This window comes from Mucor velutinosus (genome assembly GCF_035048745.1).
Source record: "Mucor velutinosus strain NIH1002 chromosome Unknown tig00000165, whole genome shotgun sequence".
NCBI classification, from domain to species: domain Eukaryota; kingdom Fungi; phylum Mucoromycota; class Mucoromycetes; order Mucorales; family Mucoraceae; genus Mucor; species Mucor velutinosus.
In genome coordinates, this window is record NW_027041913.1 from 1,107,051 (window position 1) to 1,129,024 (window position 21,974).

The 21,974-nt window shown below is 40.4% G+C and overlaps 9 protein-coding genes across 9 annotated transcripts; 1 reads left to right on the top strand and 8 right to left on the bottom strand.

Annotated features, from left to right (window-relative positions):
* Positions 1-748: 748 nt before the first annotated feature.
* ATC70_003313 (uncharacterized protein) lies at positions 749-3,034 on the bottom strand (the record flags this gene model as incomplete). The annotated part of the gene is made up of 5 exons (XM_064822676.1): positions 749-1,393; positions 1,456-2,309; positions 2,367-2,476; positions 2,532-2,783; positions 2,841-3,034. The coding sequence occupies 5 exons, from the start codon at positions 3,032-3,034 to the stop codon at positions 749-751; spliced, it is 2,055 nt and encodes a 684-aa protein (XP_064679276.1).
* A 184-nt stretch (positions 3,035-3,218) lies between these two features.
* Positions 3,219-5,705, bottom strand: UBP15_1 (ubiquitin-specific protease ubp15; the record flags this gene model as incomplete). Its single annotated transcript, XM_064822677.1, has 12 exons — positions 3,219-3,596; positions 3,651-3,940; positions 3,995-4,162; positions 4,226-4,449; positions 4,509-4,733; positions 4,798-4,817; positions 4,866-4,977; positions 5,037-5,054; positions 5,111-5,193; positions 5,250-5,340; positions 5,398-5,539; positions 5,597-5,705. The coding sequence occupies 12 exons, from the start codon at positions 5,703-5,705 to the stop codon at positions 3,219-3,221; spliced, it is 1,860 nt and encodes a 619-aa protein (XP_064679277.1).
* A 367-nt stretch (positions 5,706-6,072) lies between these two features.
* On the bottom strand, positions 6,073-6,861 carry UBC12 (NEDD8-conjugating protein ubc12; the record flags this gene model as incomplete). The annotated part of the gene is made up of 4 exons (XM_064822678.1): positions 6,073-6,164; positions 6,225-6,301; positions 6,366-6,606; positions 6,714-6,861. The coding sequence occupies 4 exons, from the start codon at positions 6,859-6,861 to the stop codon at positions 6,073-6,075; spliced, it is 558 nt and encodes a 185-aa protein (XP_064679278.1).
* Positions 6,862-7,033: 172 nt separating this feature from the next.
* Positions 7,034-8,457, top strand: ERV25 (vesicle coat component; the record flags this gene model as incomplete). The annotated part of the gene is made up of 4 exons (XM_064822679.1): positions 7,034-7,175; positions 7,231-7,319; positions 7,376-8,126; positions 8,186-8,457. 4 exons carry the CDS (start codon positions 7,034-7,036, stop codon positions 8,455-8,457), a joined length of 1,254 nt encoding a protein of 417 aa, XP_064679279.1.
* Positions 8,458-8,992: 535 nt separating this feature from the next.
* On the bottom strand, positions 8,993-10,173 carry ATC70_003317 (uncharacterized protein; the record flags this gene model as incomplete). The annotated part of the gene is made up of 3 exons (XM_064822680.1): positions 8,993-9,229; positions 9,282-9,452; positions 9,517-10,173. 3 exons carry the CDS (start codon positions 10,171-10,173, stop codon positions 8,993-8,995), a joined length of 1,065 nt encoding a protein of 354 aa, XP_064679280.1.
* Positions 10,174-10,682: 509 nt separating this feature from the next.
* ATC70_003318 (uncharacterized protein) lies at positions 10,683-12,087 on the bottom strand (the record flags this gene model as incomplete). The annotated part of the gene is made up of 3 exons (XM_064822681.1): positions 10,683-10,891; positions 10,953-11,792; positions 11,856-12,087. The coding sequence occupies 3 exons, from the start codon at positions 12,085-12,087 to the stop codon at positions 10,683-10,685; spliced, it is 1,281 nt and encodes a 426-aa protein (XP_064679281.1).
* Positions 12,088-12,704: 617 nt separating this feature from the next.
* On the bottom strand, positions 12,705-14,473 carry ATC70_003319 (uncharacterized protein; the record flags this gene model as incomplete). Its single annotated transcript, XM_064822682.1, has 3 exons — positions 12,705-12,784; positions 12,844-13,036; positions 13,097-14,473. The coding sequence occupies 3 exons, from the start codon at positions 14,471-14,473 to the stop codon at positions 12,705-12,707; spliced, it is 1,650 nt and encodes a 549-aa protein (XP_064679282.1).
* A 1,825-nt stretch (positions 14,474-16,298) lies between these two features.
* ATC70_003320 (uncharacterized protein) lies at positions 16,299-18,072 on the bottom strand (the record flags this gene model as incomplete). Its single annotated transcript, XM_064822683.1, has 3 exons — positions 16,299-16,843; positions 16,928-17,626; positions 17,688-18,072. 3 exons carry the CDS (start codon positions 18,070-18,072, stop codon positions 16,299-16,301), a joined length of 1,629 nt encoding a protein of 542 aa, XP_064679283.1.
* Positions 18,073-18,496: 424 nt separating this feature from the next.
* ATC70_003321 (60S ribosomal protein L18-B) lies at positions 18,497-21,816 on the bottom strand (the record flags this gene model as incomplete). Its single annotated transcript, XM_064822684.1, has 3 exons — positions 18,497-20,927; positions 20,988-21,244; positions 21,304-21,816. 3 exons carry the CDS (start codon positions 21,814-21,816, stop codon positions 18,497-18,499), a joined length of 3,201 nt encoding a protein of 1,066 aa, XP_064679284.1.
* Between the last annotated feature and the right edge of the window lie 158 nt (positions 21,817-21,974).

Here is a 21,974-nt window from a genome sequence, read left to right on the forward strand (position 1 = left end):
AAAGGTGTCAGGAAGCTACTATTACTCGAATACAATGGTTCAATGTCATTCCGGTGGCTCAGAAAGGTCTACATGTCAAGACATGACGACTTTGAAAGCTGCCAAATTTGGTTATGCTTTGCTTTATAGCTGTTATTTACACGGCATGAATCATATCTTTGGTAGCTGTAATTTACTGAAAGGATAGTTCCGTAGCGTATGCAGTTTTTAATTCAAATAGGAGGCATAATATTGATTGTGGTAAAGCTAATTTATGCAAATTTTGATGCGTTATGTTGCTGGTAAGCTTATTAATAATGGAAATGAAAAACCGCATTTGCTGCTTGAATATTATGGTTTTGCAACTTCGTTTCGCTAGGGTATAACCCTCAGTAAGATTAATACTGTATTGTCAAATGTTGGGTTAGATGCTTAGTTGTCGTGGTGAATTACAGTAGATGCGTTATGTTCTTGGTGGATAGGCTTAGCGCCTCCTCCAAAACCCCTTCCCAATACCGGCTTCGCTGGTGGTTTATTCACCTTGTGCGATACTCAAGTCATTAAATTTTTGAAAGGATATGATATGATTTGAGTAGTAACAAGCAATGCAAGTATGCTGCCTACCCATGTATGGATATTTTCTACTGATACAGACATAGCGCATCGCAGAAGAATAGTACATTAGCTCAAGGAGCATTAACGATTCAAAAAGTTCTACATCTATTAAGAGTTAATATTGGGTAAAAAGGGGGGGGGGGAGAGCAGTTATTTATTGGAGTGAAAGTGATTCCATGGCACCAGTTACAGGACAAGTTGCTCCCTTCATCAATTCCTTTTGCTGATCTTTTGAGAACGGACATCCACCAGTAGGTTTCTCAATTTGCTCCTCTGATTTGTTGAAAGGACATTTCCCTTCACTACCAGCAGAGTATGCCTCTGCCTGTTGCCCAGTAACAGAACAAACAGCAGTCTTGGGAGCAGCATGAACAGAAGAGACAGGACACACAGCGGTAGCAGACGACGTTTGACCAGTGACAGGACATACGGCAGGAGCAGCATCTTCTTCTGTTTCCTGTGGCGCTTCATAGACAGCAGCCTCATCTGATATTGCAGGGAGTTCGAGATCTTGGAAATAAGCATCCACAGCAGCAGCAACTTCTGCTTCCTCGGAAATCCAATCATGCTTTGACCTTAACCATTCCTTGTAATCTTCGCTTTGGCGCCATTTAGCGTTGAGCTTTTGTTCCAGTTCCAAGATATCAAAAGGTGATTTTTGTTTACAGTCTTCAACAGCCTTATAAATTACATTTAAAAGCACAGGAGGTAGCGTGCTCCAGTGTTTCAAGATGGTCTTGCTCCAAGTGGTGCCGGCTTTTTCCAAACGATGCTGGAGATCTTCAAAAGAATCGGCAGCCTATAATTGAATGCAATAGATGAACACATATTCCAAACATCTTTTAAAGGTAAAGTACTTACACCAAACACCTTTTCAATGGCATCTTCCCAAACCTGTAAGCGATTTGGACCAGCATAAGTATGGTTGATAGCCAAAGCCAACTGTACAGCAGCATTTGTATCAGGAGCAGGACACACAGCCATCTTCTTTGCAGTTTCAAAAGCATCGCTTAATTTAGCTTCAGGCACAAACACATCAGCTAACCCCAATCTCAAAATCTCTGGACCTCTCAGTCTAGCATATTCAGGTGCAGCCAAAGCCAAGTACAATTCAAGACCTCTGGGCAACGTTTTTCCACTAGCATTGGTGCGATTACGAGCCATGGAGAGCAACACCAAAGGAGGTATAGGGGCATGCGATGGCGTCAATGTGAAGTTTAACAGCGTGTGTTCTGTAATGACACGCACGAAACCAAGACCCAGTGTTAGATAGACCGCATTTAATGGAATTTGACCATTTGAAAATGTTACAGCCAATTTTGGATCTTTGCGTTGACCGATAATGTAGCGCACAAGATCATAGTATTTAGCAGCCAGATTTTCTAAAGATATTTGCCGAAAATCAGATCCAGAGACGAGTCGGGCTGTTTCGTTGTAAGCTAAACCAGAACTGAGCACCTTTGTATCTTTGGTTTCAATGCGTTCTGCCGTTTCAAAGGGATTGCTGCTATCAGCCACGGTTGCCGTAATGAAGAAGGATGTAACATGGTCGTCGCTTTGGCCATTTTTCAAGGCTGATGTATATTCTTTCAAACGATCCACTGAATACACATTTTGACTCTTGGGTGACGATAAGGTCAATGTTTCTGCTCCTGTGCCATTTGGTTTGTCAACAACAACGAATGATGAGCCATTCACTTGATCCACAGGTCCAGCTATTGAAACATGCCATCTGTCAGCATCCAATTCTACCTTGTCCAATGATTGCCTACCTTTTGATTTGTTTTGCCATAAATTTGCAAATGGACACACAGGTGCATCAGCTTCATCCTTCTTGGCCTTCCAATTGAAGAAAGCAGCCAGATCAAAGCTCTTGACACGACTACAGGACATTGTCAGGCTGAAACTAAGCACATGTCTTGCTACTGGACACTTACGCATTATAGTAGAATGCTTTGGCTTTCAAAAATTCCAAATCCAATCTCTCTTTATCCCATAATCCAGTCTTTGATTGCTGCTCCAACCAGCCATGGATGATATTAGGTAACCCCCTTGTATAGTCTACATCGTTGTCATAATCATAATCTTGCACTTGATTGAACAAGTCTTCTTGCTGTTCATCGACCTGTCTGTCTAACTTGTCCGCTTCGTATTTCATGTATTCCTCTAAATCAAACTTTTGCTGGAACCTAGTCAATGTGTCAGTATGCATCATGCACATTGCCTCTATTTTGTGTCCGTCTCACCTAGTAAAATAGAAATGCTTGGCTTGCAAAAGACGAGCATCTTGCAGTAATTCAGCCTCATCATCTTGTTGCTTTGCAGGTGCAGGAAATTGACTCAAAATGCTTTCAAGCCCTTCTTGAAATACCTTGTCTGTCTCCCATGGATATCTCTTGAAAGCTTCATAGACTTTGGATTGCTCAGTTGTAGTGGCCATTTTATGGGTAATGTAGGGTAATGGTTAAAGAGAAGTTGAGTGAATTGGGGTATCACTTATTTATACCCTTTCATCGACTCAACATGGAATTATACCCATCACACGCTCAAAAGAGCGCATCTCCGCTGAACTCGATTGTTTAGTAAGCATTAAAATGGCCAATGGAAGCACAAGCATTTTTTATTCAAACAATGTCTGTAATCAATTTGCTACACACATCAAGAAAGGGGTAGACACTCTGGACATGCTCTACATTATGATCGTCACTGATTTGCCATCTTGCTAGGTAAGGTGAAGGATCCTCGACGTCTCCTTGGTTATTAACAATGTCCATCTTTTGTCCCAATTGACCTTCCAGTATCTTGAATGGGTAATTTGCATCATTCGTAGCTAATGGTGGTGGAGGTGCATCGCCTGTTCTTTGTGTGCCAGCGTTTTTAAAATCGACCAAATAGCTGTTATTTTCCAGCTTGTATAATTGAAGGTCAAATTTCACAACCAAACCCAGGTTCTCGTACTTGTAACGGCATCGTAGATGATAGGGATCCAGGGTTCGCCATTCCTATATCACATCACGTCAGCTTATCATCCGAGTAAGTCCCTTGCAAATAGTTACCATGCCAACGTTCTGTAATGATCGATAGATCTCAAGCATCACTTCCCAAGCAGGACATTTACTACGAATACCGAAATGCCACCTTGATCTTGACTTGTGAGGCTTCTTGGTGTGTGATGGCGCATTGATTGGTAATTGACGAGGTTGTGAGACTCGGCTGGTTGTAGTAGATGCTGTATTGATGGAGGCTGCTGGCTGCATCGCTCCTGGTGGTGGTGTGCCGCTAATAGGTGCAATAGGTAACGCTCCACCTCGAGTGGAGGCACTAGAATGCGATCTCTCCCGGGATGCTAATTCATCTGGCATTTAGCTTTCCATAGAAGTAGACCAGACATGTACTTTACCTTGGTGATAAGCTTCTGATTTGGGTAGACTGGAACTCAAAACCGAAATCGAAGACTCGGCATCCAAGTGGCCATCTTCTTCTCTCGATTTCTTGTATCTATCTTCTAAAGATGTATTCCAAGGTGGAGGTGAAGTAGCAAAAAAACTTTGAATGTGATTATTCTCGGCTATGAAATCTCCCATGTGAGTTGCATGCTTTCTTTCTGTCTCCCTGCATCAGATCAACTTACAGTCTTGGAGCAGTCGCTTGTGATCTACTACCAATTGGTATGCCACCTTGAACTGATTGTTGTCAGGTTCACTGAGAGCTTTTTGAATGACTTGAGTGGAATAGCCCATCTTTTTTGATAATTCAAACACCAAATCATCATCAATCAACAAATTACCGCTCTCTTCTGTGTTGGGCAGGGGACGGAGGTAGGCAGGCAAGTTTTTGTTAAACCAAGGGTTTTTTCTGCAGATCCATCATCTTTAATGCCACCGTTTCACTGTTTAAACCATGCTGAAACTTACCGAATTTCCTGAATTGTGATACGCTTCAATGGATCAACAACAAGCATGGATGCCAACAAGGCCTTCGTTTCTGAGCTGAGATAGGACGGCATGGTGTAAATGCCACCGTTGATCTTTTTAAATAATGTGGGTATGTATTCATCGTCGAAAGGCAATCTACCGCATAACATGACGTATAAGATGACACCGCAACTCCAAACATCGACTTCAGGTCCTGCGTACAATCTATTCAGCCGAGTGTAAGTAATCTGATGAGTGAACGACGAGCGAGGCGTGCCTGATTGCTTACTTTCCAGAAATGACCTCAGGCTATCTCAAGGTTAGTGCTATGCAAGTGGCATGTGTGAATTGACTTACAGCAGCATAATTTGGACTACCACAACTTGTCTTGAGGAAATCGCCGTCTGTCATAATATTTGATAAGCCAAAATCAGCAATTTTCACATTGTTGTTTGCATCTAATAATAAACTAAAAGCAAACATTACACATCATGTTCATATGCTAAAACACATCCATTCCCATTTTACTTTTCTGGTTTCAAATCTCTGTCAAAATTCATGTTAGCAGCTGTGATGCCACCCACATTCCAATAAAGTCCTACCTGTGAACAATCTTGTGTCTATGGCAGTATTCCACTGCACAGATAATCTGCTGGAAAAATCGTCGAGCATCTTCTTCAGTCATCTAATAAAAGAGGTGAATTGATCTCCAAGCAGTATTTGATAACGGCTGTCCCTTACTCTTCCTTTCTCGACAATATAGTTGAACAGCTCTCTGCCAGCGTATTCAATGACCATGATGATATCTGTCGGCGTAGTAATCACTTCGTAGCTGCAGCACATTATGAGTATTCATCGCTCGTATGCCAAAACATAAAGACGCACTCACAGTTTGATGATATGTGGATGACGAAGCAGCTTGAGATACTGAATTTCACGTTTTACTCGACCCCCCATATCCATGCTGGCAATCTTCTTTCGGTTAATTATCTTAAGCGCTACCTTTTGTCCTGTGATAGCGTGTACTGCCACTACAAAGCATACAATGTTAGTATGTGATGGTGATTGGAATTCATACTACATTTTACATTTGACTTTGCCAAAAGAACCTGTGCCAATGGTGCTGATGATGTTGTATTGTCCAATTCGGATTCGGTTGCTGTTATTGCTGTTGTTACTATTGGTATTATTACTCATGGTGTTATGATTAAATTGGAAAAAAGAGAGTAGGAAAGGAAAAAAAAAAAAAAAGAAATATTTAATGTGTGTTTTACACTCACAAAATCACACCACCAGCAGCAACACAGATATGCTTACTGAACTCTACTGCTCCCCCCACCCACTGGCAAATCACATCAAGAGCACCCAGACGTCACCACATCCAATAAATCGTCTTAAAGTACATACACACCCAATGCCGATTCTATCTCTCTCTCGTAGTGTCATTTACTTGTGTGTGTTTGCAACGAGCTGGCGTAAAATAAAAGGGAAGTTTCATACAAAGTTTACAAAGAATTTCATGTAATTAGAAAATGGTATATAGCAAGGTAAATGTCTGATCAAGTCAAGATATAAATTCCCAAATTTGATTTGAGAGATAATCTGCATCGTACTGATCCAATCTCATCACACGGAGGTCTTGTCGGTTCGCTGATGCTATATACACTCGAGTGAGTAATTCATGCCCTCACAATGAGCAGGTCCAACACAACTTACTGAGCACAACTCCCACAGGCTTGTCATTGCGGATGTCGGCTTTTACGCCTAAACCAGTATACAGACCTAATCGAAGTCTACATACAGACACAGCAGGGTTAGATCACTCAAATCACTAGTAGTCATACAGCCAGTACATACTCATCTGTGGTGATGCTCGCCTTAGATGGATCATTGGACTCTAATTCTCGAAGCTCTTCTTCCATCGCATCGATCTCTGCCTGCATTTTCGCCATTTTGGCCAACTCTATCTGCTCTAATGCATCTTGTTCTTGAAGCGCTTGTTCTCTCAATGCGTTTTCTTGTAGGGCAGCTTCGTATTCGCGACGTACTTTGGCTTCTTCAATCGCAAGAGCATCTGCTTCCTTTTGTAATTCTGGGTCTATCATCAGCGTCTTGGTCTCTTTTCTCTCTCTCTCTCTCTCTCTCTCTCTCTCTCTCTCTCTCTCTCTCTCTCTCTCTCTCCTTTGATAACACTCTCTCAATTACCTTCAATTTCTTTCTGTGTGGCTTCCAGGATCTTCTGCTGTTCTATTTCTTTCTCTGCTTGTAAGCGTTGAACTTCTTGTAGCATGTCTATTGGATTTCTCCATAGAGATTTGTCAATGGCTTTCAAGTGTAGTTCATCAGTTTGCATTTTGGTATTAAAGAGTGGAAGCTACAGTGCACAACGAGGTGACAAGCTTCAGCCTTTATGGAATGTCTCTCAACAAGCCACAAGAAATGGCCATCCAAAATCCATTTCAGCCAAAAAAACAGGAAAAAAAAAAAAAGGGTTTTAGTGTTTTCCTCTCTTTCATTATATAACAATGTCTTCTGAACAAGAGCAAGTTCAAGTTCGCTTCACCACTCAACAACCAGAGTATGCAGTCAATGATGCTGCCATCTTGCTGCCTTCCAACATCAAGAAGGAGGGTCTCTCTGAGATTGTCAACAGTCTATTAAACAATGGTAAATTTTTTTAAAGCATATATGGAAGTTTAGAGAGATACTTATGCTCCTGCAGATAAACCTATTCCCTTTGATTTTCTGATCGATGGCCAATTACTTAGGACCAGCATTGTCGAGTACTTGAATGCTGCTCAACTCTCTACTGTATGTGTATTTTGATTTAATGTAAAGTTCATCAAGATCTGACCTGTCAAATGTAGGAAAATCTCGTCACTATCGAATATGTTGAATCAATGCTCCCTCCCATCCCTCTCACTGCCTATCAACACGACGATTGGGTCAGTTCAGTCAAAGGCTTCAATGGATTATTCGCTACAGGTTCATACGACAATATGGTCAGATTATGGAACACCACCGGCGAATGTATCAGCACCTTGATCGGTCATAGCGACGCTGTCAAGAGTGTCGCATTTGGACAAAACAACACACTCTTCTCAGGCTCTCTTGATCATACTGTTTTGGGCTGGGAATACACTGAAGGAGAGGATTCACATCGCATCATGTATGAGTGCAAAGGACACAAGGGGCCCGTTGAATCAGTCGCAGTGGATTATACCGGCAAGCATGTTGCTAGTGCCTCTGCTGATGGCTTGATCAAGATCTGGTCTACTCAAGAACCCACTGAAGATGAGCCAACTGAAGAAGTTTCACACAAAAAGAGAAAGAAGAATAGCGAGAAATCAGACAGAAAGATCAAGACAAAGGCCGTGTCTTTGGAGGGACATGTGGGCGGCGTCAATGCTGTTGATTTTGATGGAGCAGATGCTAATATTGTATATACCGGTGGCTGGGATCACTCTATTCGTTCTTGGGATGTTGAACAACAAGTGAACTTGACTACAAAGAACTGCGAAAAGGTCGTTCTTGATGTCGATTACTCTAAGCATTCTAAATTACTTGCTACTGGTCATTCGGATAACACAGTTAGATTATGGGATCCCAGATCAGAAGGTACGACACCATGTCTGACGAGCAAGTGTTGATTCACATAACTAAACTTCCTTGTTTAGATGGCACAAATGTAAAGATGAGTCTTCGTGGACATACTGCTTGGGTATCATCTGTTTCTTGGTCAAGAACATCTGAATACGCATTATGTACAGGTTCATATGATTCCACCGTCCGTGTTTGGGATATCCGTAGTAGAGAGCCTTTGTATACTGTTGACAACGAAGGAGACGAAAAGACAAAGGACAAGGTTTTGAGCGTCTTTTGGGATGATAACAAGATTCTTAGCGGTGGTGAAGACAAGAAATTAAGAATATATCAAGCAAAGGTTTAGATTTATATATTTAAAAATAAAGTTTACTCCTTGGAGGAGTTTTCATATTGGAATCAGTACCTGGGCAGTAATGCTTGATGCATTTTTGCCATAATTTGGTATTGTCTGTTACATCAGTACAGAAGCCAAACACAGTGTCTACCGTACAAGCTTGAGTGGATAGGTCTTTTATCGTTGCGACATGATCACTTACCCGTATATGATCGACATTTACTTGTATCATTGGTCGTTCCATCGCTGCGATTAAAGCACATGCACATGGTGGAATCTGTATTCTGTTTTGTTGGAGCCGTCATTATACATTTACAGCCAATGTCATTCGCGTCAATGCCATTATTTGACAGTCTATCAAAAATATTGTATCTTGTAGGTAAAATAGAAGATGCCATAGCCATAGAGATGATTGTTGTCAATGCAACTATAGTGTTCAGCAACATGTTGCTTGGAATAATGAAAGAAAAGAAAGCAAGTAGTTTAGCTAGAGTATTTTATATACGAAAGATGCTTCTCCTTTTTGGTATGTAAATTGATTTTATTATTCATTTTTATCATCACCGCCATCATTGTATTGAGAATCCCAAATCCATGAGTTATTTTCCAAGCTAAGACCATGTTTAGCGGCTTTTCTATACAATTTAGCAGCTTGTTGATCGTCTTTTGTAACACCATGCCCATATCGAAAGCAAAACGCCAGATCATTCATGGCATTAGGATTATCCATATCAGAAGCTAATTGAAAATACCAAGTTGCCATAGCAACGCTTTTTGGTACCTGAGAAAAAATTAATTCGACGTCTCCCTGTAAATGAAAAGCAATTACGAACCTCCCAACCATGCCAAAAGAACTCTCCCAATTCATATATAGAACAAGCTAATGATTCTATTTTTGCAGCGTCTACTAGCCGAGATAGAGCCGTTTGTAGTTCGTTTGGAGTAAATTCATTAGTTGTCTTTTGAAGGTATCTCAATGCAATTGCAGGGCTCTTTCTACATCCCTAAATGTGTATATAGCATAAGTATCTATTTATATATCATTGCTGCACTGTTTACAGCATTTACCCAGCCATGTCTCAGCGCTAACCCGTAAAAGAAGATGGCCATTATTTCATTTTCTTCTGTCGCTAACCGCCAATAATGAGTTGCATTTTCAAGTTCTCCTTTTTCATAAAATTGTATTCCAAGTTGCAAATGACTATTTTGGTGCATATTGATGTTGCCACCATTGATTAAAAATAGCTTAATATTATCGTTGTTGATGGTATTGTATGCAGAAGAAATAGAGACTGCCGCTGTATGTAATACATCGCTTTCTGGTGCATGATTGAAATAGTCTTGGAATACACTCTCTGCGATAAGACTGCTTCTGTTTGTTGTTGCAGCTGCTGCTTCTGTTTCCACATTACCAAGAGGTTTGTTGAATGATGCGAGCTGACCAAACATGGATCGACTCTTTTTAAAAGCGCCATTGTTATTTCTAAATGACTGCAATTGTAAAAATGATGTAGATTTTGAAGTGTGCTTGCTGGTAGGCCGATTCTTTTTTTCTTGTTGCTGCGATGATTGCTTGTGATTGGGATCAATGGCAGATTTCAGTAGAACTAGAGAGAACCGCTTTCTTTTTGTTGCCTGTGGTACAATTACAGTTTGATCTGATTTGCTCTTGTGATGACGATGCTGGCTATGCGAGCTGTTGAACAGTTTCTTGATTTTCTCCATCGTGAAATAAAGATGACAAAAGAGAGATATGTTTCTTCAAAAAGCAATTAGAAGAGACTCCTGCTTTATTTTATTGCTTTCACCGCAAATAGAGAGAGAGAAAAAAAGGGGATGCAATGGTTTACATGGTAGATGCTTCCATCATCACGTGAATCACAACCTTTGGTAACGGTGTGTGTTGAATGGCATGGATGCCTCTCGAGTAAGTTGCGCTATGATTTTTCAAGTTAACAAAGCCTGTTTTCATAGAGAGAAATTCAAGGCCATTTTCTAGAGACTCCTCCCGACATCTCATACAAGCACATGATGGCATTCTTTACAGATCAAGCAATTGTCTTTATGGTATACTTTGTGTGCGTGACACAAGATCAGCTACGGTCAAGATTTTATTAAATTTTTAGTGTCAATATTATAAGCAAAGTCCATGATGAGTATCTTTTGATCTTGACTCGTACTAACACTAAAGAGTCAACAACTTGGAAATTAAACTTTGTGTGCAATTACTCTTCTTACCTAATAATTTTGGTTTCGTCAAACATGACATCAAACACCCAACTGGTATGACATCGAGCGAATGTATGTAAACATTCTCCAGTGTGAATATCCCACACGCGAATGCTCTGATCATAGCTTCCACTGACAATCTTGTCCTTGTCAAAATGAAGTGACCTTACAAGGCCAGTATGTCCTTCGCATGTCAGCACACATTCCCCAGTATCTGTGCAGTATACCATGTCAATAGTGTATTTTGGAGATGTATTCATTCACTCCGAATTTACCTGCATTCCACACTTTGATCTTGTTGTCATTACTTCCGCTGACAACCCGTTTACCGTCAAATCGTATGCAAGCCAAACCGTGAGCATGGCCTACAAAATCACGCAGACATTGTCCAGTTTCCACATCCCATAACTTGATGACAGTATCCCCTGAGGCCGAGACCAACCGGTTATTTTTAAATTGGATTGCATTGACTGGACCACGATGGCCTATGAGTGTTTGTAGTAATTGACCTGAAGACCGACTCCATATCCGAATAGTAGCATCTTTTGAGCAGCTAGCAATGGTACGCTCGTCAAAGCATACATCCAACACGCCTGAATGATGGCCCCTTAAACAATGAATTGACTGATAGGTCTTCATGGACCACACCAGTAATGTGTGATCAGAGGACCCTGATACTAAAATAAAATCATCGTATTGTAAACAGAGCACAGAGGCCTGGTGCCCCTTCAATGTTTTGTAGCAATGTTGGCTGGCAATGTTCCAGAATTTGATGGTACGGTCTCTACTGCCTGTAATAATCTTGTTGGTATCAAACTGCACACAGTAGATACTATCTGAATGGCCCATGATGGTCTGCATTTGCTGATGGCCATGCTTCCATCTACTGAGTAACTGTGTTTTTCTTTCGTATAAATGCTTGTAATCGACAACAATGGTGGACGGTGAGGGATATACAACGCCATGATGCTGCTGATACAGTTGAAGCCATAGATGATTGTCTTTACATAACAGGTACCACCGTTTTGATACAAGTGTTGACTCGAATACAGCTCGTTCATCGCAATGTGATAGAATCAAGTAAGCTAATTCTACAGGCAATTCTTGTAAAAAATCTGGGTTTTGTAGTAGTGGAAGATTAATGGTCTTATTTTTCATGCAAAAATTCCTTGTCCTACCTATTTTCTGTATCTGATCTGTGGTTGATGATGAGGACAGTGTCGCTGACAAGTCGGTGGATGTAGTAATCAATGATGGACATGATGTATTGTTGGTTTTCTGCTGGTGAAAACCTTCGTCTATTCGAGAATCTTGTGTGTACGATTGACGTTGATGGCTACTGTTTTTTTTAAAATACTTGAGCAGTTTGTATTTAAGTGTTGTGTGTTCTGATTCTAATGAAAATTTCATGATTTTTTTTTATATATGCAGAAGAGAAGAAAAACCAACAATGATAATTTCAGCAAGAAAAACAAAATAATATGTACAGAGAAGTGGGCTTAAGGGGGGAGAGAGAAGGGAAGGGGGAGAGGGAAAGGGAAAGGGAAATATGTCGAGTCAGATGTATTTCATTATACACGATTTACTGTGTGTGCTCATACCTGATACATAGTGGTACCTGCGAAGGGAGCTTGAAGAGAAAACGATCCCCTTGGTTGAAAAGGCGTTCTCCTTACGCAATAAATTCAATCAATTTGCGAATATACTGTTTACTTGGATTATGAAGTTTATTTATATAGATATGAGAAATAGGAAAAAAAAAAAAGAGTGTAATTAATGTATTTGTATCTTATAGAAGTGAAAGAGAACGATTTAAATGTGATGGTGAGAAATATACTATATATCCTTTGAAACGGGTTAAAATGATATTATGTTACAAGTAGGCTTTTTTTTCTTCTGGTTTTCATTTGCAAAAAAAAAAAGAAAAGAAAAGAAAAGAAGGGGTCAGAGTAGAGGAGTCGTCAGAGAGGGAGGCAAACAGCTAGATCCAACAAATATTTAGAAAGTGCATGTAGTGGATGTTAAGTTTAGTCAGAATCAGAGCTTGAAGAGTCAGAGGAACTACCGCCATCATCATCGCCAGAATCACTCTCACTAGAAGATGAATCTAATCGCAATATATCAGCCTACTGATATCTCATCCATACCCATATCAAAGATACTTACTGTAATTGGGATCTACCTGATTAAACTTTTCCAATGTCTTTTCGAGTTCTTGGATTCGTCTTTCCTTGGCAGAATAATTTGATTTGCGCTTTTTGGTTTTGATTGTAGGCTTTGGTGAGACGAAATCTCTCAATTTGCGTAGAGTGTCCTTGTTCAGAGCATCAATATCAAGTACAATCTCTCCTTGGTCATCCTACATGTCAAGAATGTTGAGTCAATCAATAATAAATCAAACTAATTTCATGCTACTTACATCGCCGAGATGAGGCATGGAAGTCTGGATTATTTCAACTACTGTATTCAAGGCATCACCTGTCAACTCGTTGATTTGCTCACTTAATCTCTTCTTGTCCTCGAATGTAAATACTTCGTATTCATCACCGGAATCAGCATGTCTGGCAGCAGCAGCAGCTTCTTCGGCTCTTCTCTTCTTTGTGGGGTTCTTGTTAGGTCCACGGCCACGACGCTTTGGTGCTGGTGTTGTTGTGCTGGATGAAGATCCCTTCTTTGAAGATTTGATGGATTTGATTTGCTCTGCAATGTTCTTGATGGTGCGCTCCAATTCCGCAATTTTATCATCACTGTTATCCATCTCTTCTTCTTCTTCTTCTTCCTCGCGGTCATGATCCACATCCACAGAGTGTCTCTTTTGTGATCCGGATGGTTGCGGTTGTGAGGGTCTCTTTTGAGCTACCTTTCGATGCTCTGCTGGTTTTTGTGTCCATTTATCTCTGAATACCTTCTCAAGATCTTTGGCCATGGTGTAGATGGGCAAAGAGGGTGGATTATAGAGATAGCAGTTGTTGAACATGAGTGTCATGTCGCTTTCAAATCCTTCTGGATCGTCGTATTCATCGTTCATTAATTTCTTCTCGATAGTCGATAAATCCATGGGATGCTTAACAATCGTGGTGTAGTCTGGCAAATTCATTGCAACGGGATCGACAGGTTCAAGAAATGGATAAGCAATTTGTCGATACTTGACCTTTTTCAACTCTTTCAAGGTCTGAAGACAGTATTTCATGGGTGAATTGTTGCTAAGCTTTTTCTGTGTTGTAAACGTTTCTGGATAATCTTTTGATGGGCAATGGATTTCTCGTTTAGGTCTGGTTGACTCTTCTGATACTTTGCTAGCAAGAGGTGGAGGGGGAGGTGAGTTGTGTTGGCTAAGAGGAGGCGATGGTTCCTTCTTGACAGGTGGTGATGATTTAGGTGTAGATAACTTGGGTGTGTTAGGTGCGCTTGATGGTGGCATTTGTCGTAAACTCTTCTCAAAGGCAGATTCTACATTTTGACACAAAACAGAGATCATTGCCTCAGGACCGTTGTACTTGAGGCAATTGTGGAAGATCAACCTCACATCAGAGATGAAATCGTCAACGGTTGTATACTCTGAGTCAGCCAGCTTCTTTTCTACCAACTGAAGATCCATGGGCTGCGTAATGATGGTTGGATAATCTGGTACATTGAGTTTTATATAGTCTACTGGTTTCAAAAAAGGTGCGGCATCTCTGTGTCGCTTTAGATTCCGGATGATGGCTGTGCAGTATTTTTGTTGTTCTGTTGTCATAGTGTGTTGATGAGTAGGTGGTGAAGGCAAAGTATTTTGTTGTTGTTTACTATAGAACATGGTTCAAAAAATAAAGAAAAAAGAAAAAGAGACTAGGTTAGCAAAATGGAAATCCTTGTGCTACATCTCTCCCTCTCTATTTAGTAAGAACGCGTGTCTGTAACTCAGAAAGAACACATCCAACCCAATTGCAAGAAAAACGGCAAGCTGATATTGCTACGCGCCTTTTCTCATGGGCTCTGAGCCATTTTCCTTTTTTTTTTTTTTTTTTTTTTTTTTTTTTTTTTTTTTTTCAATCCAATCTCACCCCCTTTTTTGCACTGATCCTTTTCCACTTGAAATGTATAAATGATATTTACCTCGAGTAAACACCAGTCTTGGCAGAGAGCATTTTGAAATGTATTGTTGTGTTTATACGATGGAGAGCTATAAAATGAGATGGCAAATGTTAGCCCAAATGAGTGCCTTGGGTTTCTGATGGTCCATTACGGTTAAAATAAAAAAAATAAAATAAAAAAAAAAAGTACCGTCAGTTTTCGGAAAATAGTTCTAGCAGATGGAGTTCAAGACACGTATGGATCCAAGAAGAGATTGGAAATTGAAAAAAAAAAAAAAAAGAGGAATGAAATGAAAATGTGAAAAAAATTTTGTTCGCGCGTTTATAAGCCACGTTTCGGTGACTATTTCATCGCAAATCATATAATGCAAATTGGATTGATTGGCTAGGTTTATTGCCTCTTGTGTTTACCCAAGGTCAATTTAGCATAGCACATGAAACTGTCTGCCTTCTCTGTTTTGGTTAAAATGCATAAATCACTGCACAAAAGCAGCATCACTGGTAGAGGTCAAATTATTACATTTCATAAGTGATATGTCTGTAGTTTGCCCAAGAAATTCGCATTTCACATTAGGCTTGACATTTGGGATCGCATTTAAACTCGTAGCTTGCCATGATTAAATTACATATAAATAAATATGTAGCAAGCTAAAGAGCATAGCAAAACTAAAGTATGGTGCCTTCAGCTCGTAATCCTCGTCTTATTATAAGCTGTTAAAACATCGATTGCCTTTACAATATGAAGGGCATCTCATCATTCTTGTCATCAGCTAAATCAATTAAAATGCCGAATATGCTTCTGCTTGAGATTGGCCAAATCTGATCAAATTTGACTCCAAATCTATCTATTTGCTAGATTCGACTATATAAATGGTGATAATTATCCCATACTTTCTAATGCATTTCTAGAGTACTTTTCAAGGCGCTTCCAATGGTGCTAACTGTAATAGGTGTTCTGAGTGAAACTATTGAGCAATTTGGTAAAATATGAAATGAGGTTTTTAGCGAAAATAGGTATATTTTGCATATGAAAGCCTCATAACAGTGGTTTCAGAGGTTGCTTTGGATCGAGAGAAACATTTTGATTTGATATATACCATAGTAGAAGTCTTCATTTTCAAGGTGAAAAATGCGGTCGTTTGATTTTCGATGAAAACCATGAGGGGTACCTCATGGCTTTTGATCGATTTTTGGTCATGTTTTTTTTTGGTCCTAAAAAGTTGAGCAAAGGTGTCAGAAAATCAGTGCTAAAACAGAGCAATAGACTGGCGTTATTCTGGCGGTCCGGAATGGCTTCTAACGCGAGAAATTACTGCTCAGGCGTATCTGAGGTTAGCTGTGTTTTGCAGCTTTTGGAGTAGTAAAAGGTATTACGAGGATGCTATCTGCCCGCACCTGCCTTTTTCATTAACGAGCTAGATTCACAGTTGCAAATTACTCATAAAAGTGAAATGCCAGCATTTATTTATCATTTGAATTATTGAGCAAGGCTTTGGTTACCATAAAATGCACACAGCTATACTGGGATTTGGTTTGCTGGCTAGCAATTTATCCATCAGTCTCTTCCTCCTGTTCCTCGTCGTCGCTTTCAAAGTCGCCATCGTCAGGACGAAAGATACGTGGCCCCTTTGATTTTCTGATAGGGTTTCGTGGTATAAAAATTACCATAGTATCAGGCCTTTCCTCTTCTTTGGTCCAATTGTCTTCTGTTCCATCAGTCTCGACTGAAATACAATCATCACAAATACAAGTGTTGGAGTCAATCAAACAGAAAGTATGTTTGTTGTTGGTCACTGATTTGCCTTGAGGTAATGTTTCTGTCTCATTTTTGGCCTGCTCTTTTTCCCAATCCGCTATCTCAATGTCAATTCCTCGTTTCCACTTGGTGTCAGTTGAGCTAGCAAAGAGCTCCCAAGAAGCAGCTCCACTACTGTTATTTACCCATCCAAGTATTCCTCGTGGACTTGCCAATACGCCTCGATTCAGCAAGTCGTCGAAAACCTTCGTTTTACAAGGCTTGCCTTCAAAACCGGTAGCAGCATTTTTAACAATGACTGGTGTGCTGTTTTCTGAGGAGGATAATGAGCCTGTTTCTATTAAAAATGTGTTATATGTTGCTTGATATATATATACACAGAGATAAAAAGCATAATTACATGTTGCTATATAACCATTACCACGAGGCGTGAATTTAACAGCCTGTGGTAAATGTTGTTGCTGATATCGACGCTGCCGCTTTTGCTGCTGCTTTGCTTGCTGTCGGTAATGTTGCAGAGGCTGGTATGACAGCTGGTTCTGGATATTTGATATTTGTGTTGCGTTATATTGAGGCTGGGTGATATTGATCATTGTCTGCTCTTGTGCATGCAAAGCTGTCGATACATTGTGTCTGACAGGAATAGGAACAGACACTGTGGGAAACACCAAATCAGCACGCAGTGATTCAGAAGGCTCTGGTTGGGGTTTATTAACTATGTTGTCGACTTTATCGCCATTTGCAGTGTATGATTTCAATGTAGCTAGGCGAGGGTACGAGAGTGGCTCATTACTCTCAAAGAGAGGGTCGAAACTGCTCCAATTTGAATGGCTAACTCCATAAGTAGATATTTTTACCAAGCCTTCTTGCTCGAGAGTCGCGTTGGATGTAATTTCCCCATTATTACGCTGCTCGTTCGTAACTGAAAAGCCATCTCTTTGAACAGGAGTACCAGCACCATCATGTGCCTCCGTGCCATGTGCTTTGTTCTTTTTGACTTTGTCCTCAAGAGATAACTCGATTGCCATCTTCATATCCTTCGCAAATTGGCGTTCATTATAATCACACTCGGCATCATTGAAGTCCCAATCTCCTGAGGTGTGCCTATTTTGTGGTTTGCCTTTGTACAAATTATTGAGCATTATTGATTCATGGTTGCTGTGTCTTTTGTTTAACAATACCTGCATCTGATGTTTTCATCTCAGAATTGTGTTGATTGATATAATAGTCTTTGATAAAAAGCTCTATAGCCTTTTGCAGACATCGCGTAAATTGGGCTTCAAAAGCATCAATCTCATTGATAGTGTCATATGGCTTCACTGTACGATTGTTGGTTTCTTGCCTTGGCTCTTGAGGACGCTCTTTCGCTTTATCAAAATCATCCCCTATAGCTAGGAGTTTACAAAGAGAATCAATGGCTATATCTATTTCTCTGATGTGCCGTCCATCAAATGCCGAGAGCATGCTTAATGCAGCATCAACTGATTGCAATGTTGATTTCCAGTAATTGTTTTCAGATAATCCAAATTCCTTCATACGTGCAGAGATGTTCTGTTGCTGAGGCATTGATTGAAAAAAGAACAAAAAGAAATGCGAGTTTTATAATCAAAAAGTGATATACACTTGTATAATGCGAGGATGTCATATGCTTCCCATTTATTCAGGTAATCAAAAACAGACACAGTGATTAATTGAACAGATATTAGTTTTGGAAGAAAGCCAGAGTTAATCAAATCCGAGTTTATATGCATGAGCAATGGAAATAGATTAGAATCGCTGATGCTCATTTTCTGAAAACATGATAATAAATTGTAGATCAGATGTCTTTTTGAATTGAATTTTATTCAGATTAAAAAAATTTTAAAAATGGACGATATAAAGTGTAAATTATGAAAAAGAAGCGGATAATAGAGGACGATATATACACAAGAGCGAATATAAATATGAGTGGCAAAAGGGGTTGATCATGAAGCTGATTAGGTACAAGAACTTAAAAGAACCTTCTCTTGACCCATTTGTAAGTTTCAGCGACAGCAATGTACAAAAAGACAGAAGCAACTGTCATTCCCCACTCCCAGGAGATGGGCTTATGTCTAAAGACTTCAGTATTCAAAACGGGAACGTAGAGTGCAATGATCAGCAAGATGATACCGAACAAAGTGGACCAAAAAAGATACTTGTTCTGGGGACCTCTTAAAGCAGAGATAGACCAGGTAGAGTTACGAAGATCACGACAGGTAAAACCATGGAGCAAGACAATGACAGTCAGTGTAGCAAAGAGAGCACCGCGGGCACGGAAGACTTCATCACAAGTCTCGTTATAGTGGCCGTTACAATCTACACCAAGATTGCCAGTACCATAACAATAGAGCACGATAATGAAATTGGCCAAACAAATGACACCAATGGAGAAACCGTAAAAGATGATGTCAACTAAATTAGACCTGCTAAAAAGCCCATCTTTTTCAGAGCGAGGAGGTTGAAGCATTTGGTCCTTGTGAACAGGCTCAAGACCCAGACTCATGGCAGGAGGAGAACTAGTCAAGATGTTGTTGAACAAAATTTGGATAGGTGCCATGGGGAAGACAGAGCCACCAGATTGATCAATAAAGACCAAACCCAAAAGCAGAGGAGTCAGCTCAGCAACATTACCAGAAACCATGTGAACAACGAAACGAGCAATGTTACCAAAGACACGACGACCTTCTTCAACAGCCTTCACAATGGTAGCAAAGTTATCATCGACGAGAACAATGTCAGCAGCTTGCTTAGCTACATCAGAACCATTTTGACCCATAGCAATACCAATATCAGATTCCTTGAGAGAAGGGCTATCATTCACGCCATCACCAGTCATACCAGCAATTCTCTTACGACGATGAAGGGCTTCAATCATCTTCACCTTGGTATCAGGACTACAACGAGCAATAACGAGAGGAAGCTCAGGGAGAGCATCGATTTCTTCTTCGGTCATCTTATCGAAACGTTGAGCTGTCATGACCAAATTGTCTTTACCATCGCCAATATGAGGTTTGGCAGCAGCCTTGGCACGTTCATACAATTCCTCATCTTCTTCGGTGAGACCGTAGGTAGAGGGCACAATATTGACTTCGCGGGCAATAGCAGTGGCAGTGGCAATATGGTCGCCAGTCAACATGTGAACAGTAATACCAGCTTTATGACATTCATCAACAGCATCCTTGGATTCCTTTCTTGGGGGATCGTAGATACCAACCAGCCCTAAAAAGATCATTTCATGTTCAACAGCTTCACGGACAAAGGTATCAGAAGAAATAGGACCATGATGCTTAATACGGCGAGTAGCCAAAGACAAGACGCGAAGACCACCATGAGCAAGAGATTCGACCTTGGGAAGGATAACTTCTTGGAGTTCACCGGGAGTCATCAGCTTGACATCACCAGCTTCGGACATTTGCATACCTACACATCTTTCAAGAACACGCTCAGTAGCACCCTTCAAAAAAGCAACATGAGAGCCATCAGGCGCACGGCAGAGGACAGTCATACGCTTAATGGAAGAATCAAAGGGATACTCAGAGATCAATTTCCAGCCCTCATCAGGGGTTTCCTTGTTGACCAAAGAGGGCTTTCCATTGTGAAGCTTGTGAGCAAAGACTTGAAGGGCGATCTCAGTTGGATCACCAATACCAGACCATTCACCAGTTGTCTTGTCCTTACGGATCTCACTCATGTTACAGAGAGCAGAAGCATTGGCCATAGTTTGGAAGCCATAATCCATGTTTTCTTTGGTTACAACAGAATTGTCAGCCTCAGATGTCACTTCACCTTCAGTATCAAAACCAAGACCACTAACAGAGTAGAAGCCAGTGCTAGGTCTCCAGAGACGAGTTAAGACCATCTTGGATTGAGTGAGAGTACCAGTCTTATCGGAGCAAATGTTGGTAACAGCACCAAGAAGCTCGAGAGCAACGAGACGACGCACAAGAGCCTTACTCTTTGCCATGCCATGAACACCAAAAGCTTGGGTGAGAGTAACTACAGCAACAAGACCTTCGGGAATAACAGAGATAGAAGTAGAAATGGCGTAAAGAATAACATCGTTTGTGATATTGAATTTGGCAGCAGCGAATACAATGATAACTGCAACAATAGCAACAGCGAGCAATACCAAAGCCATGCGATCCAAAGACTTTTGAAGAGGAGTTTTTGTACTGTCACCCGAGTCCAACAAACGCTTAGCAATTTTACCAATTTCGGTTTGCATACCAGTTGATGTAACAATGGCCTTACCACGGCCCTTTGTCAGCACGGTACTTGAGTAACACATATTTACGCGATCACCGAGAGGAACATCTTCACCTTGAATGACATCAGAGACCTTGTTAACAGGCATAGATTCACCGGTTAAAAGAGCTTCATCGACATCCATGTTGAAAGATCTGCAAAAGAAGTTAGCACACTGGATTCACATATTTCTTGGTTGCTGAATATACACTTACTCTATAATTCTACAATCTGCACCAACAACATCACCGCTCTTCAAAATAACAACATCGCCAGGAACTAGCTCACGGGTAGGGATAGTCATTTGATGGCCATTGCGGATAACCTGACTGGTAGGAGAGGCCATTTGACGGAGGGATTCCATGGTTTTTTCAGCTTTGAACTCTTGCATAAAACCAACGAAGGCATTAAGCAGCATGATAGCAGCGATAACAGCCCCTTCAATATAATCCTTAAACACAAAGGAGACGATCTATGACAAACAGTTAGTGATATGGATGCCATGGCAATCTAGTAGCCAGCAAAACTTACCATTGCAATCAGTAAAATAAGCACCATAATATTGGTGAATTGCTTGATCAACAATTTCACTGGGCTAACACCGCCTTCACCTTCCATTTCGTTATATCTCGATTGAGATCTTCTCTCTTCAATTTCAGATTCATGCAAACCATCTTCCAAATCAGATTTGAGCAGTTGCTGAACTGTATCCAAGTCCATTATATGGTAGGGGGGGCCCTCGACTCTTTCAGATTCATCTATGCTCTTTCTTCTTCTCTTAACCAAGTTCATCTTGTGGATCATAAGACTTCTAACTGATTTGGTATCGAAATCCATGGAGCTTGCACCAGTGGATTGCCTTGTTAATGGCTTCTGAGAGTATTTTTCATTGTGTTGAACATGGTGTTCTTTCATCTCTTTGTTCTGTGATTCATCAAACTTGATGGTTGTTTGGGGTTGAGGTTGTTGTTGTAATTCCTCATTGTTGAGAACTTGAGATTGAGTGCCATCTTGATATGTGTTTGTGTTTGAACTAGAATTCATATAACTATTTTTTTATGATTGATAGTAAGAAAAAAACCTCTGTAAGAATGATCTAATCGACATTTTGCTTTATATATACTTTTTTTTCTTAGGAGAAAAAAAACCAGAAAATGTTTCTGATTTCAGAATTTTTGACAGAAACTTGAGAAAGCATTATT